The sequence below is a fragment of the Archocentrus centrarchus genome, chromosome 17 (assembly GCF_007364275.1).
Source record: "Archocentrus centrarchus isolate MPI-CPG fArcCen1 chromosome 17, fArcCen1, whole genome shotgun sequence".
NCBI lineage: Eukaryota > Metazoa > Chordata > Actinopteri > Cichliformes > Cichlidae > Archocentrus > Archocentrus centrarchus.
This window is the reverse complement of record NC_044362.1, coordinates 24,043,033-24,060,978: the sequence shown is the minus strand read 5'-3', so window position 1 is coordinate 24,060,978 and position 17,946 is coordinate 24,043,033. Positions and strand designations below refer to the sequence as shown.

Here is a 17,946-nt window from a genome sequence, read left to right as displayed (position 1 = left end):
AATACACACATAATTAATGCCAGTATTTTATATATATATATATATATATATATATATATAAAATGGCCAAAAAGCCACTCAGTTATAAAATCTCCAGTATAAATTGTTCATTAAGTAATAATACCATACAAAAACATTGCTACTTCTGACAACAAGCCTCTATGCAGCATCTCTATGGGGTATTTTAGTTTGTCAGTACTGTAGTATGGGTTTTACAAAAGGTTTACAAAATTAATGATTGCAAACGTCAAACAGGAGCGTGTCCAAATATTTCCAGCTAACCCATAACAAAGAACCTGGCAGGAATGTAACTGTATTTTCTGTGTCTAAAACAAGGTTTGCTGAAAGTTAAATACATTTTAAAGTGAATTTTTAAAATGACTAGAAGTTCTTGTTGGAGATAATATTGATAAAATGAATTTTTCTTTGGTATGTATTTTCTTCATTGGGACATGAATCAAACACGGTAAACATTAACAGGACCAGCTAAAACAAATTTGCTTCAGATCACATGTGCTGCCAGGTTTTATCCATTGACTGAATGTGCTCTTTGGCCTTCATCCTGAGTGCTGCAATGCTTGAGCTCCTGTCATCCTCCGCTGGGTATTTGTCACTGAAGCTGGGAGGACACTGATATGGAGGTGGCCCCATGTGGGACTGTATACCTTGGACCATGCCAGGCGGAGTGTTAAGGAAGCTGTGACTTGGATAGGTAGGTTGCAGGCTCTGAGATGAACCCATGAAACCTGGAATGGCGTGCATGGGTGTGGCACTGGAAATAGGCGAGGTCAGCCAGGGATCTAGTGGCATTGGATTGGCTACTGGCCCCACGTTTGGAGTCATCGGTGGGCGGTTGAAGGATAGCATGGGGGAATCATGGAGCTTCATGGTGTTGGTGTCCATTTTTTCTTGACGTCTCCACTTTGCCCTTCGATTCTGGAACCATACCTGGACCAAACAAGATGAGATGGTGCAGTGTCAAGGAAGCAGTGCATTAGCAAGAACCATGATAATAACACAAGGTGGTGCGACATTTGTTTTTGGTGTTGTAGACAAGGTTAAAATGTATGTCCTAAAAGTGGATATTTGTTTCTGAGCCTAGGTGAACATAAAGGCCATTAACTAACAGTTTAATGCGGTACATTTGGTCATCATTTTCCTAATTACAAAAGCAGACAATAAACACAACAGTCATATGAAAAAGTAAATACGCACTTACATTTACTACAAATTTATCTGATGCAAAAAGAATTCTCAAAAAAAAACACACACAAAATGTTGCAACACCTACAGTTGCACCTTTTGCAAATGTCAATGGCATGTCTTTCACTGAATTCTGCAGTAATCCGATAGTAACAGATGCTACCAGTTAAATCTGTAAATCCCTGCCTTCTATAATCTAGCAAGAGACTTTAACTGACTTCTGCACAAGCTAGGTAAACAGTTGTAGTGCTGATTATGCTTTCCAAGTAATGGAGCCATGTGAGTGGTGTACCAAAGCTCATTAATCATGCCAAAGAGTTTCAGGCAATATGGTCATCAGATCATTGGCTTTCAATAATGAGTCCTTGGAGAAACAGCATCTTTGTTCTAAAGGTACACCATGATGAGAAAGTGATTGCTTTTTATAGACATTAAAAAAAAATAACAAAATCCCATTTAAGGTCCTTGTTATTAAGTTTAATATTTCTGAACCCTACATTAAACATAAAAGCACAAATCTGACCTGCATGGAAGGTAGAGCTTGTTATATAATCATTTTCTGTATGACTTTATTAGTCTCTCATATAGTTACGGGGGAATTTTAGCCCACTCTTCTTTACAATGTTGCAGGCATTCTTTTATGCACAGCTCTCATGAGGTCCCGCTATAGCATCTCAGTCAGGTTGAGGTCTGACTGGGTCATTGCAACACCTTCTTTTCTTTTTCAGCAATTCTGTTGTAGATGTGCTGTTGTACTTGGGATCATTCTCCTCTTGCATGACGCAGTTTGAGCCTAGCTTTAGCTGTTGGACAGAAGGCCTAACCTTTGACTCTAGAATATGTCCAGAAATCTTGTGGTTTGTTTAGATGCAACTTTACAAATCTAAGCTGTGCTGTCATGTTCTTTTAAGAGAGAAGAGGCTTTCGCCTGATAACCCTCCCAAACATTTAACATTGAACATGCTGTCTGAGGCCTGTAGAGTCTGAGATGTAGCTCTTTGATTTATTTATTTCAGTCTTTTGCAGTTTCTCTAAATTTGCTGGAATGTCCACTCCTGGGAGAATTGTGTCACACACCTGAATGCTCCAGACCTGCAAACTGTTGTAGAGCTGGTCACACTTGCTGATGACCTTAAGAGTGTACTTTCTTGTTTGAAAATTACCTGTAGTATTGTTTAAATGCATTCCCTTTTAAAGATCTTCAAATGTTTGCTTGTCAAATTATCTTTACCTGAACTCGAACCTCAGGCAAGTTGACTTTCATTGCCAACTCTTCACGGCTGTAGACATCTGGATAGTGGGATTTCTCGAAGGCTCGCTCCAGCTCATGAAGCTGGTAGGTGGTGAAAGTGGTCCGGTTTCTTCTGTGTTTCTTTTTAGCATGGTCTTCATCCTTAGAAGTCTCTGGAGATCTCTCAGCATCATCTGCTTCCTTTTGCAGGTTCATCATTTCTTCATCACATTTGTCTCCAGAGAAAATGTCAGATTCTAAAAGGAAGGGCGCAATTGGAGAGTGAAATACATTTTTTTTTAAAGGGTTTAGATGTTACTCCTTAAATTGTACACTACTTAAACTGCAAACATCTGCTAATTTTTTTTCAGTTTCATGGCATTGATTTTTGGTCTGGTTGCATTTCCCTTTTTCAGTAATCAGAAACCAAGATCACTGTATATATGTATGATTTTTCAACCAAGAAGTTAATCACTTTGGGGAAATATACACATTATCCTAACAACTCAGAAAGTAATTTTTTTTTTCCTCTATGTTTTTATGTTAAAACAGCGTAATGATCAGAAATCCTTTTCAAAGCCCTTTGACAGCATGTGAACTTTTGGGTGGGGGCGGGTCTAAGTGACATCATATCTTTCATGGAATTCCTCCCTGCGGTAATCCCATAGTGACAGATGCTACCAGTTAAACCTGCAAGTCCCTGACAACTGACTTCTGCACGAGCCAGGTAAACAGTTGTAGTGCCGACAGTGCTTTCTAAGAAATGGATGTAGAGCAAGTGAGTCATGTGAGTGGTGTGACCAAAGCTCATTAGTCATACCAAATCTTTTCACAGAATATGGTCATCAGATCATTGGCTTTGAATAATGAGCCCTTGGAGCAAAACATCTTTGTTCTAAAGGAAGGAGAGAGTGTTTATAGACATCAAAAAACAACAAATGATCTTATACATCAGCACCATCCCGTTTAGCTTGCTTTGTTATTAAGTTTAATTTAACAAACCCTACTTTTTCTTCTTCTTTTGGATCCTTACTTTAGGGCAGCAAATCATCTGCCTCCATCTCACCCTATCCTTGGCATCCTCCTCTGTCACACCAGCCCTCTGCATGTCCTCCTTCACTACATCCGTGAATCTTCTCTGTGGTCTTCCTCTTTTCCTCCTGCCCGCCAGCTCCATATTCAGCATCCTTTGTTCAATATAGCCACTATCCCTCCTCTGCACATGTCCAAAACATCTCAGCCTTGTCTCTCTAACTTTGCCTCTAATCTGCACAACCTGAGCTGTCCCTCTTGATACTCGAACTTTAAAACAAGTGTTTTATGTTGAATGCAAACTTTTGCAAACCCTACATTCACCATAAAAGTGCTCAGTAACTGATAAAGTCATAAATGGGTTTATGAAACTGTTTTGCTGTGGCAGTTAAATCTCAGTCAAGACTGTGGTCCACTGAAATTGTTAGATATTGATCTGAACAATTGAAACCTTTCACAAAGTCATGTCTAACCAACTATGCAGTAGCTCAGCCACTGACTGTCTGTTCACATATTTTGTAGCTACACAGAGTCTGTGTGTCATCTTTTAAAAATCAACGTTTATTTGGTGTCCACTAAATGTATATTAAATATTTTATATTATCTAAGAAACAGCCACATGGCTTTGGGAGCATCTATAATTACACACAACTCTTTAAGGTCTGCAAGGAAGTGATTTTAATATTTGAAATCCCAAAATAAGTAGTTATAAAGCAAAGCTGAAAAAAGCTAGCAGAACTATACTATAGATCAAATTTATCTTTTATTATTATTCAGGTCACTACTATGTATGTATAATTAAGAGCTCTATCTCCCAGGAAAGACCAGAGACAAATCCTCACCAGTCTTAAAAAAAATCACTATCAGGTAAAACTGATTAAATTTTCATCTTTGGTCCTGATACATCACATCCAGCTCTCTTTGGTCTAAAAAATATATGCAAAAATGAAATTTCAGGAACCATGATGTGCGTTATAATAGTAATCTCACTTTTGATAAAATAAAACAAGGTCACACGGTCATGTTTCTACTATCTGAGAAATATTGTTAGGATGCAATCAATACTTTTTTCATTTTAATAACATTCAAACTATCATTCATGCTTATATTTCTTCATAATTGGATCAATATAATGGTCTACACCAACCACTGTGCAGCTTGAGATCCTCAGGCAGGGATATTTTACTGTTTCCACCTCACAACCATCTCCATATTTATTATTATTATTTTATTTTTTATCTGTCTGTTCTTTTAGTCATTTTTCTCAAGACTGGCTGTCTATTCATAGACACAGACTGTGTATTTAATTGTTTTACTATGTATTTGGTCTAAAGCACTTTGCGGTACAGATTATGAAATGTGCCAGACAACCAAACTTTATTCTTATTTTTTAATACTTTTTTACACTCAGATTTGGTTGATTGATGAAAAGGGTTGGCAACAGACTGATGTCACTGGCTTGGTAGCCTTTTATTTACAACAGGTCCCACCAGAATTGCAAAGGCAAACTGTGCTGACAGGCCTCGCTCTCATCCTCAGCAGGTAAAGGAAGAAATACGAGAAGCTGGATGGACCTTTAAGTGTTGCTGTTTATGTTCATCCCATCTCTCTTCCATGCAGGTGTGCCAGTTAGCTTGCAAGCAAAACTCCCAGAGCCAGACATTAAAACTGAATGGTATGTAACCAGTTTTTATATAAGTAAGTTTATCACCTGTGTCTGACAAGTCTGAAGAAAATAAGACAGCCTTGTTACAGGAAAGTGTAAAGTGAAAGTAACGTGGAAAGACATTCAGTTTATTCATGGACGGATGGATTATTGATATAAAGGCGCACTGCATAGTTGAAACATGTAGATTAAATGAAGCCACACCTTCTATTTTAAAGTTTTTTGGGGGGGGGGTTTGTTTTGTTGTTTTAAAGTAACATTGAGGTTATCGCTGATGAAAATCAGTGCTGAGCAGTTTAGTTTGGACACATAATGTTTATGTTTTGTCCTTAGCATGTGCACACACTTAAGTACAGTAATTTTCTCATTGTCTGTACCACTTCCCTCAACAATTTTCCTCAAGGTGCTAAATGATTGCATTTAAACAAGTTGTTTCAGTAAAACAGCTCACTTAACACTGATACAGATACACGTGTGTGAGTATTATGTTTTAAACTGGGCGTACAAGACCGTAACAATCTTAGTACAGGTTTAATTACACTCTTCACCGAGTTAACAAGAAAATCCCCTGAACGATTTAAACTGAGAATGAAAATTTAACAGTTTTTGTGTCTTTTAGGAAAAGACTCACCGTGGTAGGAAGAATTTTGGGAGCTGTCACATAAGTCTGGTAGGTGAGCATAGGGGTCCGATGGGATGGTCTTTCCAGGGTTCTGAGGGTTTGCTCCATTTGCTTTTTGGCTGTCATCACCTTCTGCTGAATGGAGTAAAGGATCCTGGTCTTTAGTGAATCCCAGTATGACATCGATACTGTGAACCCTGCCTCCGGCACTGGATCCAGCACCTTTTGCCATGTCATAGTTGTCTAGGCAACTATCATCCACTATTCCCAGGGTATCCATTGACAAATGCATTCGAACCTTTGGAGACACTGTCTCTTTTTCCTTGTCAGGGAAATGCAAAAGGCTATACCAAGTGAGACAAGGCAGAGCAGCTGTTGTTCTGCTTCACACGCAACAGTGCAGAATTTTGTGAAGTGTGAGGGCCGTTTCCACAAGAGCAGAACACACTCACATGTTCATCTGCAAAGGAGTAAGAGGAAAAAAAAGACAAAAATGTAAAGACGTTTACTTTAGGTCATTTAATGCATAGTTTGCTAATAGTTTAAAATGTGAGCATGAGTCCCTAAAGGGAAAAATTATGAAGAGAATCAGCAAAATAGTTTTACACAATGAAACTATTTGGATTGAACGCCTTATATTTTACAGTATCTTGCCAGTGGGAGCTGATTCTGTGTTTACACTGGTTCCTATTTCCAAAAGTGTGTCATTTTTTTTTTTTTTTTTCTAATTTGAAAGCGGTCAGTATAGTTAAAAAAATGTACCTATTTCTACTTTGAGATTGCTTTAAGGGGCACCAAAAAAAGCACATTTGATGTGGACAGTATTTTCATCTCATACCAAAATACAAGTACACTTTGTAGAAAGTATTCATCAACAGATGACATATTTGACAGAAGGTACAGTGAGAAAGTACATAAAGTAGTCTTACCTTCCTTGGTTTTCCTTACACTGGCTACGCTGCACACATGACGTCTCTGTACTACGTAAGTAGACAACTGAGTCTAAGAGTATCTACTGTAGGCATTTGTTACTCCCTGTTAAGTCCTTGAAATCCCCTGCAAACAACTGAGCAAATGACCTACTGCTGAAGTTCTGTGCAGAAAGAATATGTAACATGTCTCTCCTGACAAAACCTCTCCTTAACCACACAAGACACCAAAGCTGGAGGGTGAATGGTAGTAAAATCAAAGGGTTTAAGAGGTTTATTAATTGGAATCCTTCCCCTTTAAGAATGACTGGCAGTTGTTTTCTGGTCAAGTAATTGCTCCAAATATGTCCTGCATTCAGACCACAGAGGGAGGCCATTGCTAATGAAGGCTCAACAAAACTTTCTTTCAAAAAATCTATTGTCTGAAAGATAATGGCTTGTACTGAGAGTTTTCCCCCCCGTTAATCCCTTCATTATAGACAATACAAGGGAGGAAAAACACAGAGATGGGCTTAACTTAAATGACTACACACTGTAAAGACTTATAAAATAAGGTTTCATTCAAGTAGAAGTGACTTAATGTAAACCTTGCACCACAAAATTTGCAGATTTTAATAAAATAAAATAAAAGAGTGAACTACTTGTGTTAAAAGTGAATTTAATCACATTAATTTTTTTTAATTAATTTGGGATTGTTTCATATTCAAAATTCATGTAATTATACAGTTACCATAAATAGTACAATCTAAGAATAATAATAACTATAATCACAATAACTGTTCATTTAGCGATATATTTTTTAAAGATCCAGAGAACCAAAGTAAAGGATAGCACCCCACTTTAGCCCAAGTAATTCACACACAAGGAGATAGCAAGGTTTTCATTATGATCCATGCCACACCTTTAAAATGTTTTAGCTAGAAGGTTTTCTTCAAAACCATATTTGCATTTCTGAAATCAACACAATAGTCACATAATCTGGCCACTATGCGTCTGATAGGACAAAGTGGATTTGCATTGGTGGCAGTGGGGTTTTTCATTCTGCAGCCTGCAAGATTCTCCTCTGCCAGCTGGCACAACCAAAGCTGTAGCAGCTATAGTAGGTGTTGCAGAGATCAGTCCCATCCTAAATTAGCCTAAAGACTTCACCGGAGATTTCCACTGACCTCACTCCACCTACCCTAAGATATATTTAGGAGTTCTTTAAGCGGTGCAGAAAGTGCATTTTTCCACTTGTAAGTTATTTACATTTAACATGCAAAAAATCCAAATTGTCTTAAAAGACAGTTGCTTTGTTTTACAGACTCTTTGGCACGCTGTAAAGAAACAGCAGGGTATATACCATCTTCTAGGAGTCGGTGAGAAGGTTAGGGATCCGTGGAAACCTAAAGCTAAACAAGTTTAAAGCCATCTGGCATCACTAAACCGGCGAGCAACATTGTCAGTGTGACCTATTAGCAGACTGGCTATGGGTTAAGTGCTTTGGCTGACCACCTTTTCTGGGTTGTCAAAGTTGGTTTCCAATAAAGGAGAGACTGAAAAGCCTATTACTTTTGCCTGTGAATGAATAAAGAAGTTAAAGATGCCCCCCTGGCAGAGATTTGCCAGTAAGTAGGCTGCTGCCATATGGTGACTATAAAGGGAGCCAAGCCTGCAAGGTGTTGTGAAGCATCACCTTTCTCCAACTTTCAATATATGGAGGAAAAAAAAGTGGAATCGCAAGTAAAAACCTGTTTAAGTAATAATTTTTCAGAATTTCTCCCCCCAGAAAGGATGAGTTGTGAGTGACTCTGACAGGCAGTTATTTCACAAAATTTGACATACATGTTGAAAATAAATACCTCCACAAACAATAATTGGCATTTAAAGAATCCCAAATTTGGGATGAATTAATATCTATTATCTTATTATTATCTGATAACTGTTGTTGGCATTGCTGTATATGGAAGTTTTATTTAGATGATTACAAATAAAAGATCCTTTTTGAAAAAAGCTTGCTCTGGGCTAATAAACCAGCAGAAGCACCATCACTGCAGTTAATCCCTATTACAGTAGGTCATCATATTGACTTGTGATGGCTGTGATAGCATACAGTACCAGTCACAACTTTTGACTGGTACTATATTTGTAGATACCATTAATTATGGCTCAGTTTACTGTAAATATTTTAGTGCAGTGCAATGTACAAAGCATGTATGTGACTTAAAATAATACATTGATTTTAGTCCATAGTGAACTGTTTCATTTAATAAGTCAAATTGTGTACTCTTACATTCTCTTTGCCATTTTTGTCAGATAGTTTATTTCATTCTCAGATCTAATTATAAACCATTTCTAAAGTCCTTTAATGTTTGGAATACTTTAATAATGGATAATATTTATATGATATCTGCTCCTAAGCCAGGTCAAAGGCAAGGGAAACTGATAATCATTTTATCACATTAATATATTAAAGCTGTCCCTCTTTGCTTGTTTCCCCATTATCCTAATTGAGTACAAATTGGTTAAGAGGGCGCAACGCAGCTATCAAGCGCCTTAGTTTTATCAGATGACAGTTTAAGTCCCTGAGATCCTATTAGGAAGAAAGCAGCTAATGTTTAAAGGCGCTGTGTCAGCTTACAGGGGGAAAGGGGGATGGTGAACAGCAGGGGGATGACAGAGACATGATGGAAAGGGAGGGTTAAATGCTGGGAGATATGAGCAGCTCAAGCTGAAATGTGAAGAAAAGGCTGATCTGTCGCGTGTTGTTCAGGTGCAGATGTGGACTTCATGCTTGTAATGCAAAGTTTCTTCAAAAAGTGATACTTTTTAACTCTAAAGCCTTTAAAATAAGGCCAGTCACTGCCCAGAAGAAATGCTTTAAAAAAATCATTTTGCTTAGAAGTTTAAAATAGCGGTTGAGGATACATCAGATGTGTACAGAAGTTTTTAAAAGTACATATTTTTGTATTCAGTAACAAAAAAATATGTGCTTGTCAATCAGTGGAGACGATAAGGTATATGGGTCTAAATTAATACTAGGATCCATAATCCTAGATTATACTCTAAATTCCTGACAAATAAAGGTGCAAGTGTACAGCGAATCACTGATGCAGACATTAGGAGAAAGAAAGAAAAATCTTTGGGGCATTCAGGTGGTTTATCTTTTAATCTTTTAGTTTGTCATAGTAGCCAGAGAGTTTCTTTCCCTCTGCTCATCCAGATTAGGAACTTCCCATGGCTAATGCTTTTCTCACCTAAAGTCAAATTTAGCCTCTTTAAACAGACAAGTTTTTGAATGAATGTCACAAGTAAAAAAAACAAAAACAAGTCTTATTACTTTATTGATGTTTTTAACAGAGACAGATGAAGAAATAGACAAATTAAATGACATACAAACCACACTGTTTGTCATACTGTGTATGTAGTAAAATAGGTCTGACATGAAGATGGTCGGCTCATTTAGCGAAGCAGCTGCAGGTGGAGAAGCACTCCACGACCAAAGCATTTTACTTCTGTAATCTGAGTATCTGAGAAAGAGGACTGCTAAAATAAAAGTCATTAGCTGCTAAATAGCCATTTCATTTTGAATGTTTAAATGCTGCTGTTCATGTGACAGGTAATGGATGAAGGCCTGGGTGTGGTGTAAGCACTGTACATTTTATGGAGTAGTAGTCACATGAGGATACATTTCTCCTCTGCAGTCTGCTTTATCTCCGTCATTGTGGTCTGGGCCTTGGTTTTCAGTGTGTCCACATCCAAGTTTTGAAGTTTATTGAGGAAAGAGTCATTGGCCTCCTCTTCCTCCTCATCTTCATCCACCATTTTTGCGAGCTCCTCTGGTACATCAATGTCATCCCCAGCCATCTCAACTAATGCAGTGTCTTGAGTGCTCTGTTACAGAAGTCATAAAATAGCATTAAGTTCAGAATGGTGGTAAAACCTGATGATCCATCAATGTTACCCCAGAAATGCACAGTAGACTTTAAAGAGCTCTTTATGAGACTGAATGATTATGCAACAAGATGTAGGCTGAGCAGTGTTTCGACAGTGCTTCAAAAATGTGCAAGAATTCATGCAGTTACAGTGCAAATGAACTTAGGATAAACCAGTTTGATGTTAAACACACAGTAACTAAGGAGTTTCTTACATCTGGAAGTCGATATTTATCTCTCAGTGCCACTCTTAGATTTGCCCTCTCAGCCTTCCGGTTGGCAAAGTCCTTGTCACGCTGAATCCTGCAAAACACATACACTTTAAATAAGACAGTAAATGTGAAAACTGCAAAGCCAGCCTTGCAACAAGGTGTGAGTGCGAGTTAAAAGAAAAAAGATACAGTAAATACACCACTGGAATGTAGTTGTGTTTATTTTTACAGTCCATTCAATGTGTAATTTTTAAAATTTCTTTACAAATTTGGATGTGACCCATATGTCCCAAGTATCTCATAACCCCACAAAAACGTATCCTACCACGAGGAAAATGTATTAAAAGGTTTAAGGGTGGACAAAAAACCAGATGGCCTGGAGTAACTCTTTCCTATCGGTATCTTATCACACTTATCATATTGTAATGTAAACAAAAGAAGACACACCAGGAATCCCAGCTGGGTCACTAAGACTGTCATATGAAACATTATCTTGTTAAGCTGATCAGCAGGTCTCATTGCACTGCGCTGGTTTTCCTGCCTTCATCTGCTGTATTGTGTTTGACCCTGTGCGGATCTGTGAGGAGTAAGTTGCTGACTGACTGTTTGTCCACAGACTTCTCCGACATAATCAGGAGTTGAACAAACAAAGCTGGCACACGGGTACATCTCAGGCCTCTCGAGGTTCTTATCTTCATCGCATATTATGATAGCATGTTGCCTAGCTACCACTTACCAACAGGCTAAAATGACCCATTTTTAGCTTGTATGCACCTATGTCACCTTATAAAAGCTATGTACCATTTTTATTTCATAAAATTTTTATTCCATGACAATGGCATCTTATACCCAGAAAACAAACAAAAGAAAAAGAAAAAAATGGGCTACTGCTTATACAGTCACTCCCATATTTATCTTCTATTTATTTACTTCTGTCTATTCACAAGATCTACCACCCCTGTTTGTGTTTTTGTTTTTTAGTGAAGGGTCAGTTTGTTTACTTTAAGACGGCATTTTCAGCACCATCGCCCCTTTTAAAATTTCTTAACTGTTCAACACAGGCTTAGAAAATTCTTAAACAGCAGGAAAAAGTCCAGAGGATGCTCACCATTATATTTATAATACACATTTTTTAAAAGCTGTCATTTTTTTTTGTCCACATCTACAGTATATAGGCAAAGGTTTTGAGTCAACCTCCTAATCACTGAATTCAGATCTTTTAAAAGCAGGTGTATAAAACAGCTATGCCGCTGCCCTTACAAATATTTGTAAAAGAATGAGTCACTCTAAAGAGCTTACTGAATTTGAGTGCGGTGCTGTAATAGGATCCCTCCTCTGGCATTAACATCAGCACAGAAACTGTGCACTGGGAGTTTCGTGGCGTGGGTCTCCGTGCTGCAGGTGGCGCAGTACTTTTGTCCATTTACTGTTAATGTTGCTGAGAAACTGTGACTTTGTCACTGCAGTTCTCCGGCGGTTACTGCAGGTGTTTCATTAAGGTCACACTAAAGTACATGTGAAACTTGTGGTATAAAAATCTTTTTTTATGTTATTATTGGTTGCATTTACACTGAGCCAAGCATGCAAGGCATTTGATTAAAAAAAATATTTATTTTTAATAAAAATGACAATAAGGCTGTGTACAATGTAAAAACACTTTGGTGATGCGCATTACTGAACTGCAAGGTTTAGTTTAGAAGGGAAAAAAAGAAGAAACTTTTACTTATTTACCTCCTGATTTCAGATTAATCTCCCTGAAAACACTGAACTGCCACAGTTTGTGTTATTAGCCCACTTCTATAACTGTAGCTGCAGTAATGTCAGACGTGACCCTGCTTAATAAGATTAACTGCACGGAGAGCTACAGCTTGGCACAAATCCAGGGTTACAGGGATGTTTTGGCCAGGGCTGCACTCCCTCACCTCATTCACTCCCATTACTGTGCCATTAATACACAAAGGCGATATCAGCATTTAACTACTTAGATACTTGGATTTATCCTCAAATATAATCAGAGTAAGTTTTGTTTGCTTGTTCTAAAAAAAAAAACACAAATCCTAAGAGGGTCTGTTATGTTGCCACTTGAGTTTAAAAATAAATTATTAATTAAAAAATTTAAAACAAAAAATAAGAACGCAGTTTTTATTGGTATACTTACCTTGATTGGATGAACACTAAACTGCCTTTTGAATACCCTTTGCCACTTGGAAAAAAAAAACAAGTAAATAAATAAACAAATAACTCTAATCTGCCTCATTTCTCACAGTAAGACTTTAACGTCATTACAAGTGTCTTTTTCACTTAGTTGATGGCAGCTTACACTTTAGCATTACTTGAGATTGTAAGATGATTAAATAATTATTGTTTTAAAATGCACTGGCTAGTAGACATGTTTAATGGTGGCCTCCTGAAACCACACACAGAGCGTAATCTCCTTCACTGGCTAATTTGAGCCCTAAGGGAATAAACCCTTACCTAAAGCTAAACTATAAGCCTGCCTCACATCCGCTGATGTCATATATGTAGTCACACAAGTAAGACAGTATAATACACACCCACACACTGTAAAAAAAAACAACAACAACGATGCAGTTTCAACTATAGTACATTCTCTATGTATGTATGCCATTTTGTATGCACGCCACCAGCAGAAGTTTATCATAATAGCCTAAGGTGAGTCTTAAGACTGAGCATTGTCCAGCACGTGTCATTATTGAGGGCAATGTAGATCAAGGCCTTGGCCACAACCTCAGGTACCTTCAGGTTGTTTTACTGTTGTACCCTTTGCTGCTCTATAAGAACTAAACATTTTTTGGTTGCATAAGTCTAAACTTTACATGACAAGTGTCTGCGATGACAATATGTCCCCCTTTATATGGGACTGCAAAGCATTTATATTCACTGCCCCCCTGCCCCACATACAGAGACAATGTCCCACATTTTGACTTGTTCTCCAGGATGTGCACTTTTCTAAAGTCTGGCTTGTACCCAATGCATGTGAAGAAAGCAGGGAAGTCATTTTTTATTATATTCAAGTGGAGGTTACCCTCTCTAATGCTATGCCCGTCAGGGAAAGAAGCCACCAAAAAGTCACATGCTTTGCAGATGTTGGTGAATATGATATACTAGGAAATAATTTTTTGTCTCTTTCGATAAAATTATTCTTCAAATTCACACAAGGGAATATATGGCGTGAAGTGACACAGTATATGTGGGTGTCTTATCTGACCAAAAAAAACACTAAAATTGTCAGATATGGCTAAAAAAAATATCTTATCACAATCTATGGATGCATCTCTACTGAAATCCAATGATCATTACCAGATAGAAGAGAAGCTGAAATAACAGTGAAATAACAGAGAATACAGGGGTATATATAAGACACACACATATACTGTGTCACTTCACTCTGTATTTTCCCTTGTGTGAATCTGAAGAATAATTTAATTGCTAACATGTCCCACATTGTCTCATACAAACACTGCATTTGCCACACACTCAGGTTTTTGGGATCTGGTCATCCTACACGTGTCTGAAATGTAGAACAGAGCTTCTGTATATTAACCGGGTAATGCAAACCAACTCCCTTCTTTCTACATGTCACCACCATGGCCCACATTGCAACAGTAGTTCATGAGCGTGTTTTAAGAGTAAAAAGGGTGCTTTTTATCAGTACTGTATACTTCTTCTTTCTGCAGCTCTGAAATAAACACAAAGTGAAAGCCTAGTATTATTAATCACTAGTACAACACTAGTGCTTGACATGGGTTGCATTTTTTTTTTCACTTTTTTCCAGTTACACACTGTAAAACATTTAAACGTTTACATAAATATTAATCTCAGCTGACAGTAGTTCAGAGGCGGTCAAGAAACTGACAGTCCAAACACACAGTAACAGCTATTCACACTTACACATCCACACTTATATCAAATTTAGAATAGCATTTAAATATGTTAATCACCAGTATGTGTCCTCAGCACAAAGCACATATCGTTGAACAATTTTAAGCATGATATCCAATTTAGTTGCCTTTATTTTATAGCACTGTTGTCAGTCGTCCTGTGCTGTCAAGATTTACTCACTTTTCTTCCACCATCTGCCTCTGGTACTCCTCAAACTCCTCCCTGGACATGCCTTTGGACTCTGCCGTTTCCTTTCCATCTGATCCCACTTTACTGCTAGATTCACCATCTCCTCCGGTAAAACTCTTCAACTTATCGCCCAACATTTGATTCATGAGGAATGCCATACTTCAGTTGTAATCTTTTTCGGTCCTACGGGGGAAAAGGGAACGCTGGGGGCTAGTGGAGTGAAGAAGGGTAATGTTAAAATGTTCAGATCAAGATACTGTTTACAAGAGCTGTATACAAACTTCCCTAGATGTGTGTCAGGATGATTAGACTGTATCAATAACTTGTAGCTGGAGTAAAACCGCTAAAGAGCTTACCTCATAATTGACAGCCTGTAGATAATGGAGAGCGTTTATCTTGTCAACAAGATGGAGCAGACCCTCTACTGTAGGTGTAGTCAGCTGTTATCTACCTGCCAAACCAGCACTGATTCCTGCAATGAAACTGGTGAGATGGAGTAATAAAAACTCATTGTAGATAAAACATTAATGAATCCCATAATGCAGGTACAGCACACAGAATACATTTTATATTAACAGTGGTTACCCAAGTAGATTTTGCAGTCAGTGGTGCTGCAATAGATACAACTATTCATTAATGATACTGTAATTTTTCATGTTTGAGGTTAGCACTCTTTGCAAACACATTTGCACACTTGTTTTTTTTAATAATTGTTAATTTTTATTATTTTGAATCACTGGGCCCAGCATGAACTATAGCATTTGTTATTATTCTTTTCCTACTGGTTTACGGGTTTGGCGGTTTTTAATGCTGGACTTTACAACCATTAAGCTGTTTAGGTTTTCATTAACTAAAAAAAAAAAAAAAAAGTTTCTCAATTTAAAGCAAGCTTTGTATGTCACACATGTTTACATCAAGAAGATGAAGATGTGCTGTTAAGCTAATGCAGAGGCCCAAGTTTGAAGTCCTGAGGTCATTTACTGTCTGTCTACTGTCTGTCTTTCCCTGTCTTCTCTCCACTGTCCTAAACACAATAAAGGCTAAAAAGCACCAAAAATATACAAATAATAATAATAATATTTGCATAATGTTCATTCAACAAGTCTTTCTTCAGTCCTCATTTTTAAATGTGTACATTTCAGCATAACCATAAAAATGAAGAAGTAGCAAAGAAACATGTTTGTTGCTGTGTTAAATCTACCCCAAAGCATCCCTGTTGTTGTTGTTTTTTTATTTATTTTTATTTATTTTACTGTGTGTTATGATATGGGCAGATAATGTCTGTGTCAGTTTCTGTTTCTGCTGTCTCACATCAAGTGCAGTTCACATGTGCGTTACCAGCATGTTCAGATAGGACTTGCAGAGATGTATGATACTAGGCATACTTAAAGGCGGATCAGCTTTCCTGTCTGCTACGCTGACGTATAGATCGTCCTCCTTGGATCCAAAGAGTATTTTAAGGATGTTGTCAATGTCACCCTTTCATAACATAAAAATTCTGGTAGCAAGGGAAGAGGAGACAGGAGGGGAACACACCTGAAATTAATCACAGAAGACGAGACAAGGGAAGTAAAACTAAATACAAAACACACAAGACCAGAGACTTTCAAAATAAGACAGAAACCTAGACCAAGACTAAGACATCCAGACTTGACACAAAGACAGAATGGAGAAGGGACAGAAAACACAGGAGACACAAAAATTAAAACACAGACATGAGCCTAGAACTGAATGGAAATACAAAAGGGAATTAACCTATCAACTAAAACAGAAAGAACGACATAACTGAATGGAAAGTCAAGGCAAACTTGTACTGTATTGGTTGTGGGTTCAAAGTATGAAAGAGATGGTGCCAAACTTTATTGACATGCCATAGCTTACACCGTGAGCCTGTGCCGTTACACCTCACTCGCTTCATACCACATATGTTTGTCGTGGGACTTCAGACAGACAGAGGAGTGGTCACGTATTTGCTCACTGTGACCTCTGGCCTGGTAATCCATGATGTCTTTATTGTGCCGTCTTGTGACGCATTGGATTCTTTTTTATCCCATCCTCCAGTCTGTCACTACAAGTATAATGCAGTAAGTAGTGTACAGTTTACGTATTGTACAGACACACAGATGGTGTGTTTGACCTTCATTCTTTTAACTGTCATGGTTCCTGGGTTTAATGATTCCTTTTGATTTGAGGATCACTTGTATTTTAGTTTGGCTCTTTTGTAATATTAGTTGGGTTGAAATTTTCCTTTGTCATTTATTATATCCTGTTTCTATAGCCTCTGTTTGTTGTGTTCCCTGGTGTGTCCTATCTCCATGATTAACCCATGTGTACATATTGTCTGAGAAGTCCTCTGTTCTTTATTGCAGAGCTGAGTGCTCTGTGTAGTCCAGGTTTCCTAGATTGTGTATTTCTGGCTCCAGCCCAGCCCTGTTTGTATTTAGTATATTTTTCCCCGTGAGTTCCAGCAAATAAAGCAGAGTTAAAGTTTATTCCCTGCCCTCGGTGTCCTGCTTTTGGGTACTACTCTGCTTGCCACACAGCTGTTACATGATATTAACCCTTTAACACCAAGTGTATCATATTTAATACATGAGTTTTTGAGATTTTTACATCAGGTTAATCTTTTCCCTGAAAAAAACCTAAATAAATTGCATAATACATTTTTAAGCAATAAATAGCTTAAAATTGCAAAAAAAATTCCAAATGTAGCAAATATGATACAAATTAGTAATTGCAATAAACACTCCATTTTCAAAAAAAAAAAAAAATTCTGGCAATTATTTTATGGTTCAGGCTTTACAGGTTAAACATTAAGCTTTATATTGCATGGAGAAGAATGACAGAATGAGCAAACAAGTAAAAGACTTCATGTGTTTTGCAGGTACCACACAGAACATGCTGGTGCATCCTTGAGTGAAGCAGTATCTGCATTTCAGGTTTCCATTTTAACTTTTGTTGTTTTTGTAATCTACTCTTCCTACTTGTGCAGGTTTTATTCTTTTTTTGACCTTGCCTGGTTTCTGCCTCAAGAGAAATTTGACC

The 17,946-nt window shown here is 37.6% G+C and overlaps 2 protein-coding genes across 2 annotated transcripts; both read right to left on the bottom strand.

The window, feature by feature from the left end:
- Nucleotides 1–83: 83 nt before the first annotated feature.
- On the bottom strand, nucleotides 84–6,910 carry rx2 (retinal homeobox gene 2). The gene is made up of 4 exons (XM_030751842.1): nucleotides 6,684–6,910; nucleotides 5,764–6,214; nucleotides 2,435–2,691; nucleotides 84–948 (listed from the first exon to the last, which is right to left on the bottom strand). The coding sequence occupies exons 2-4, from the start codon at nucleotides 6,044–6,046 to the stop codon at nucleotides 508–510; spliced, it is 981 nt and encodes a 326-aa protein (XP_030607702.1). The 5' UTR covers nucleotides 6,047–6,214; nucleotides 6,684–6,910; the 3' UTR covers nucleotides 84–507.
- Nucleotides 6,911–9,987: 3,077 nt separating this feature from the next.
- On the bottom strand, nucleotides 9,988–15,226 carry cplx4c (complexin 4c). Its single transcript, XM_030751846.1, has 3 exons — nucleotides 14,893–15,226; nucleotides 10,813–10,900; nucleotides 9,988–10,556 (listed from the first exon to the last, which is right to left on the bottom strand). Exons 1-3 carry the CDS (start codon nucleotides 15,057–15,059, stop codon nucleotides 10,338–10,340), a joined length of 474 nt encoding a protein of 157 aa, XP_030607706.1. The 5' UTR covers nucleotides 15,060–15,226; the 3' UTR covers nucleotides 9,988–10,337.
- Between the last annotated feature and the right edge of the window lie 2,720 nt (nucleotides 15,227–17,946).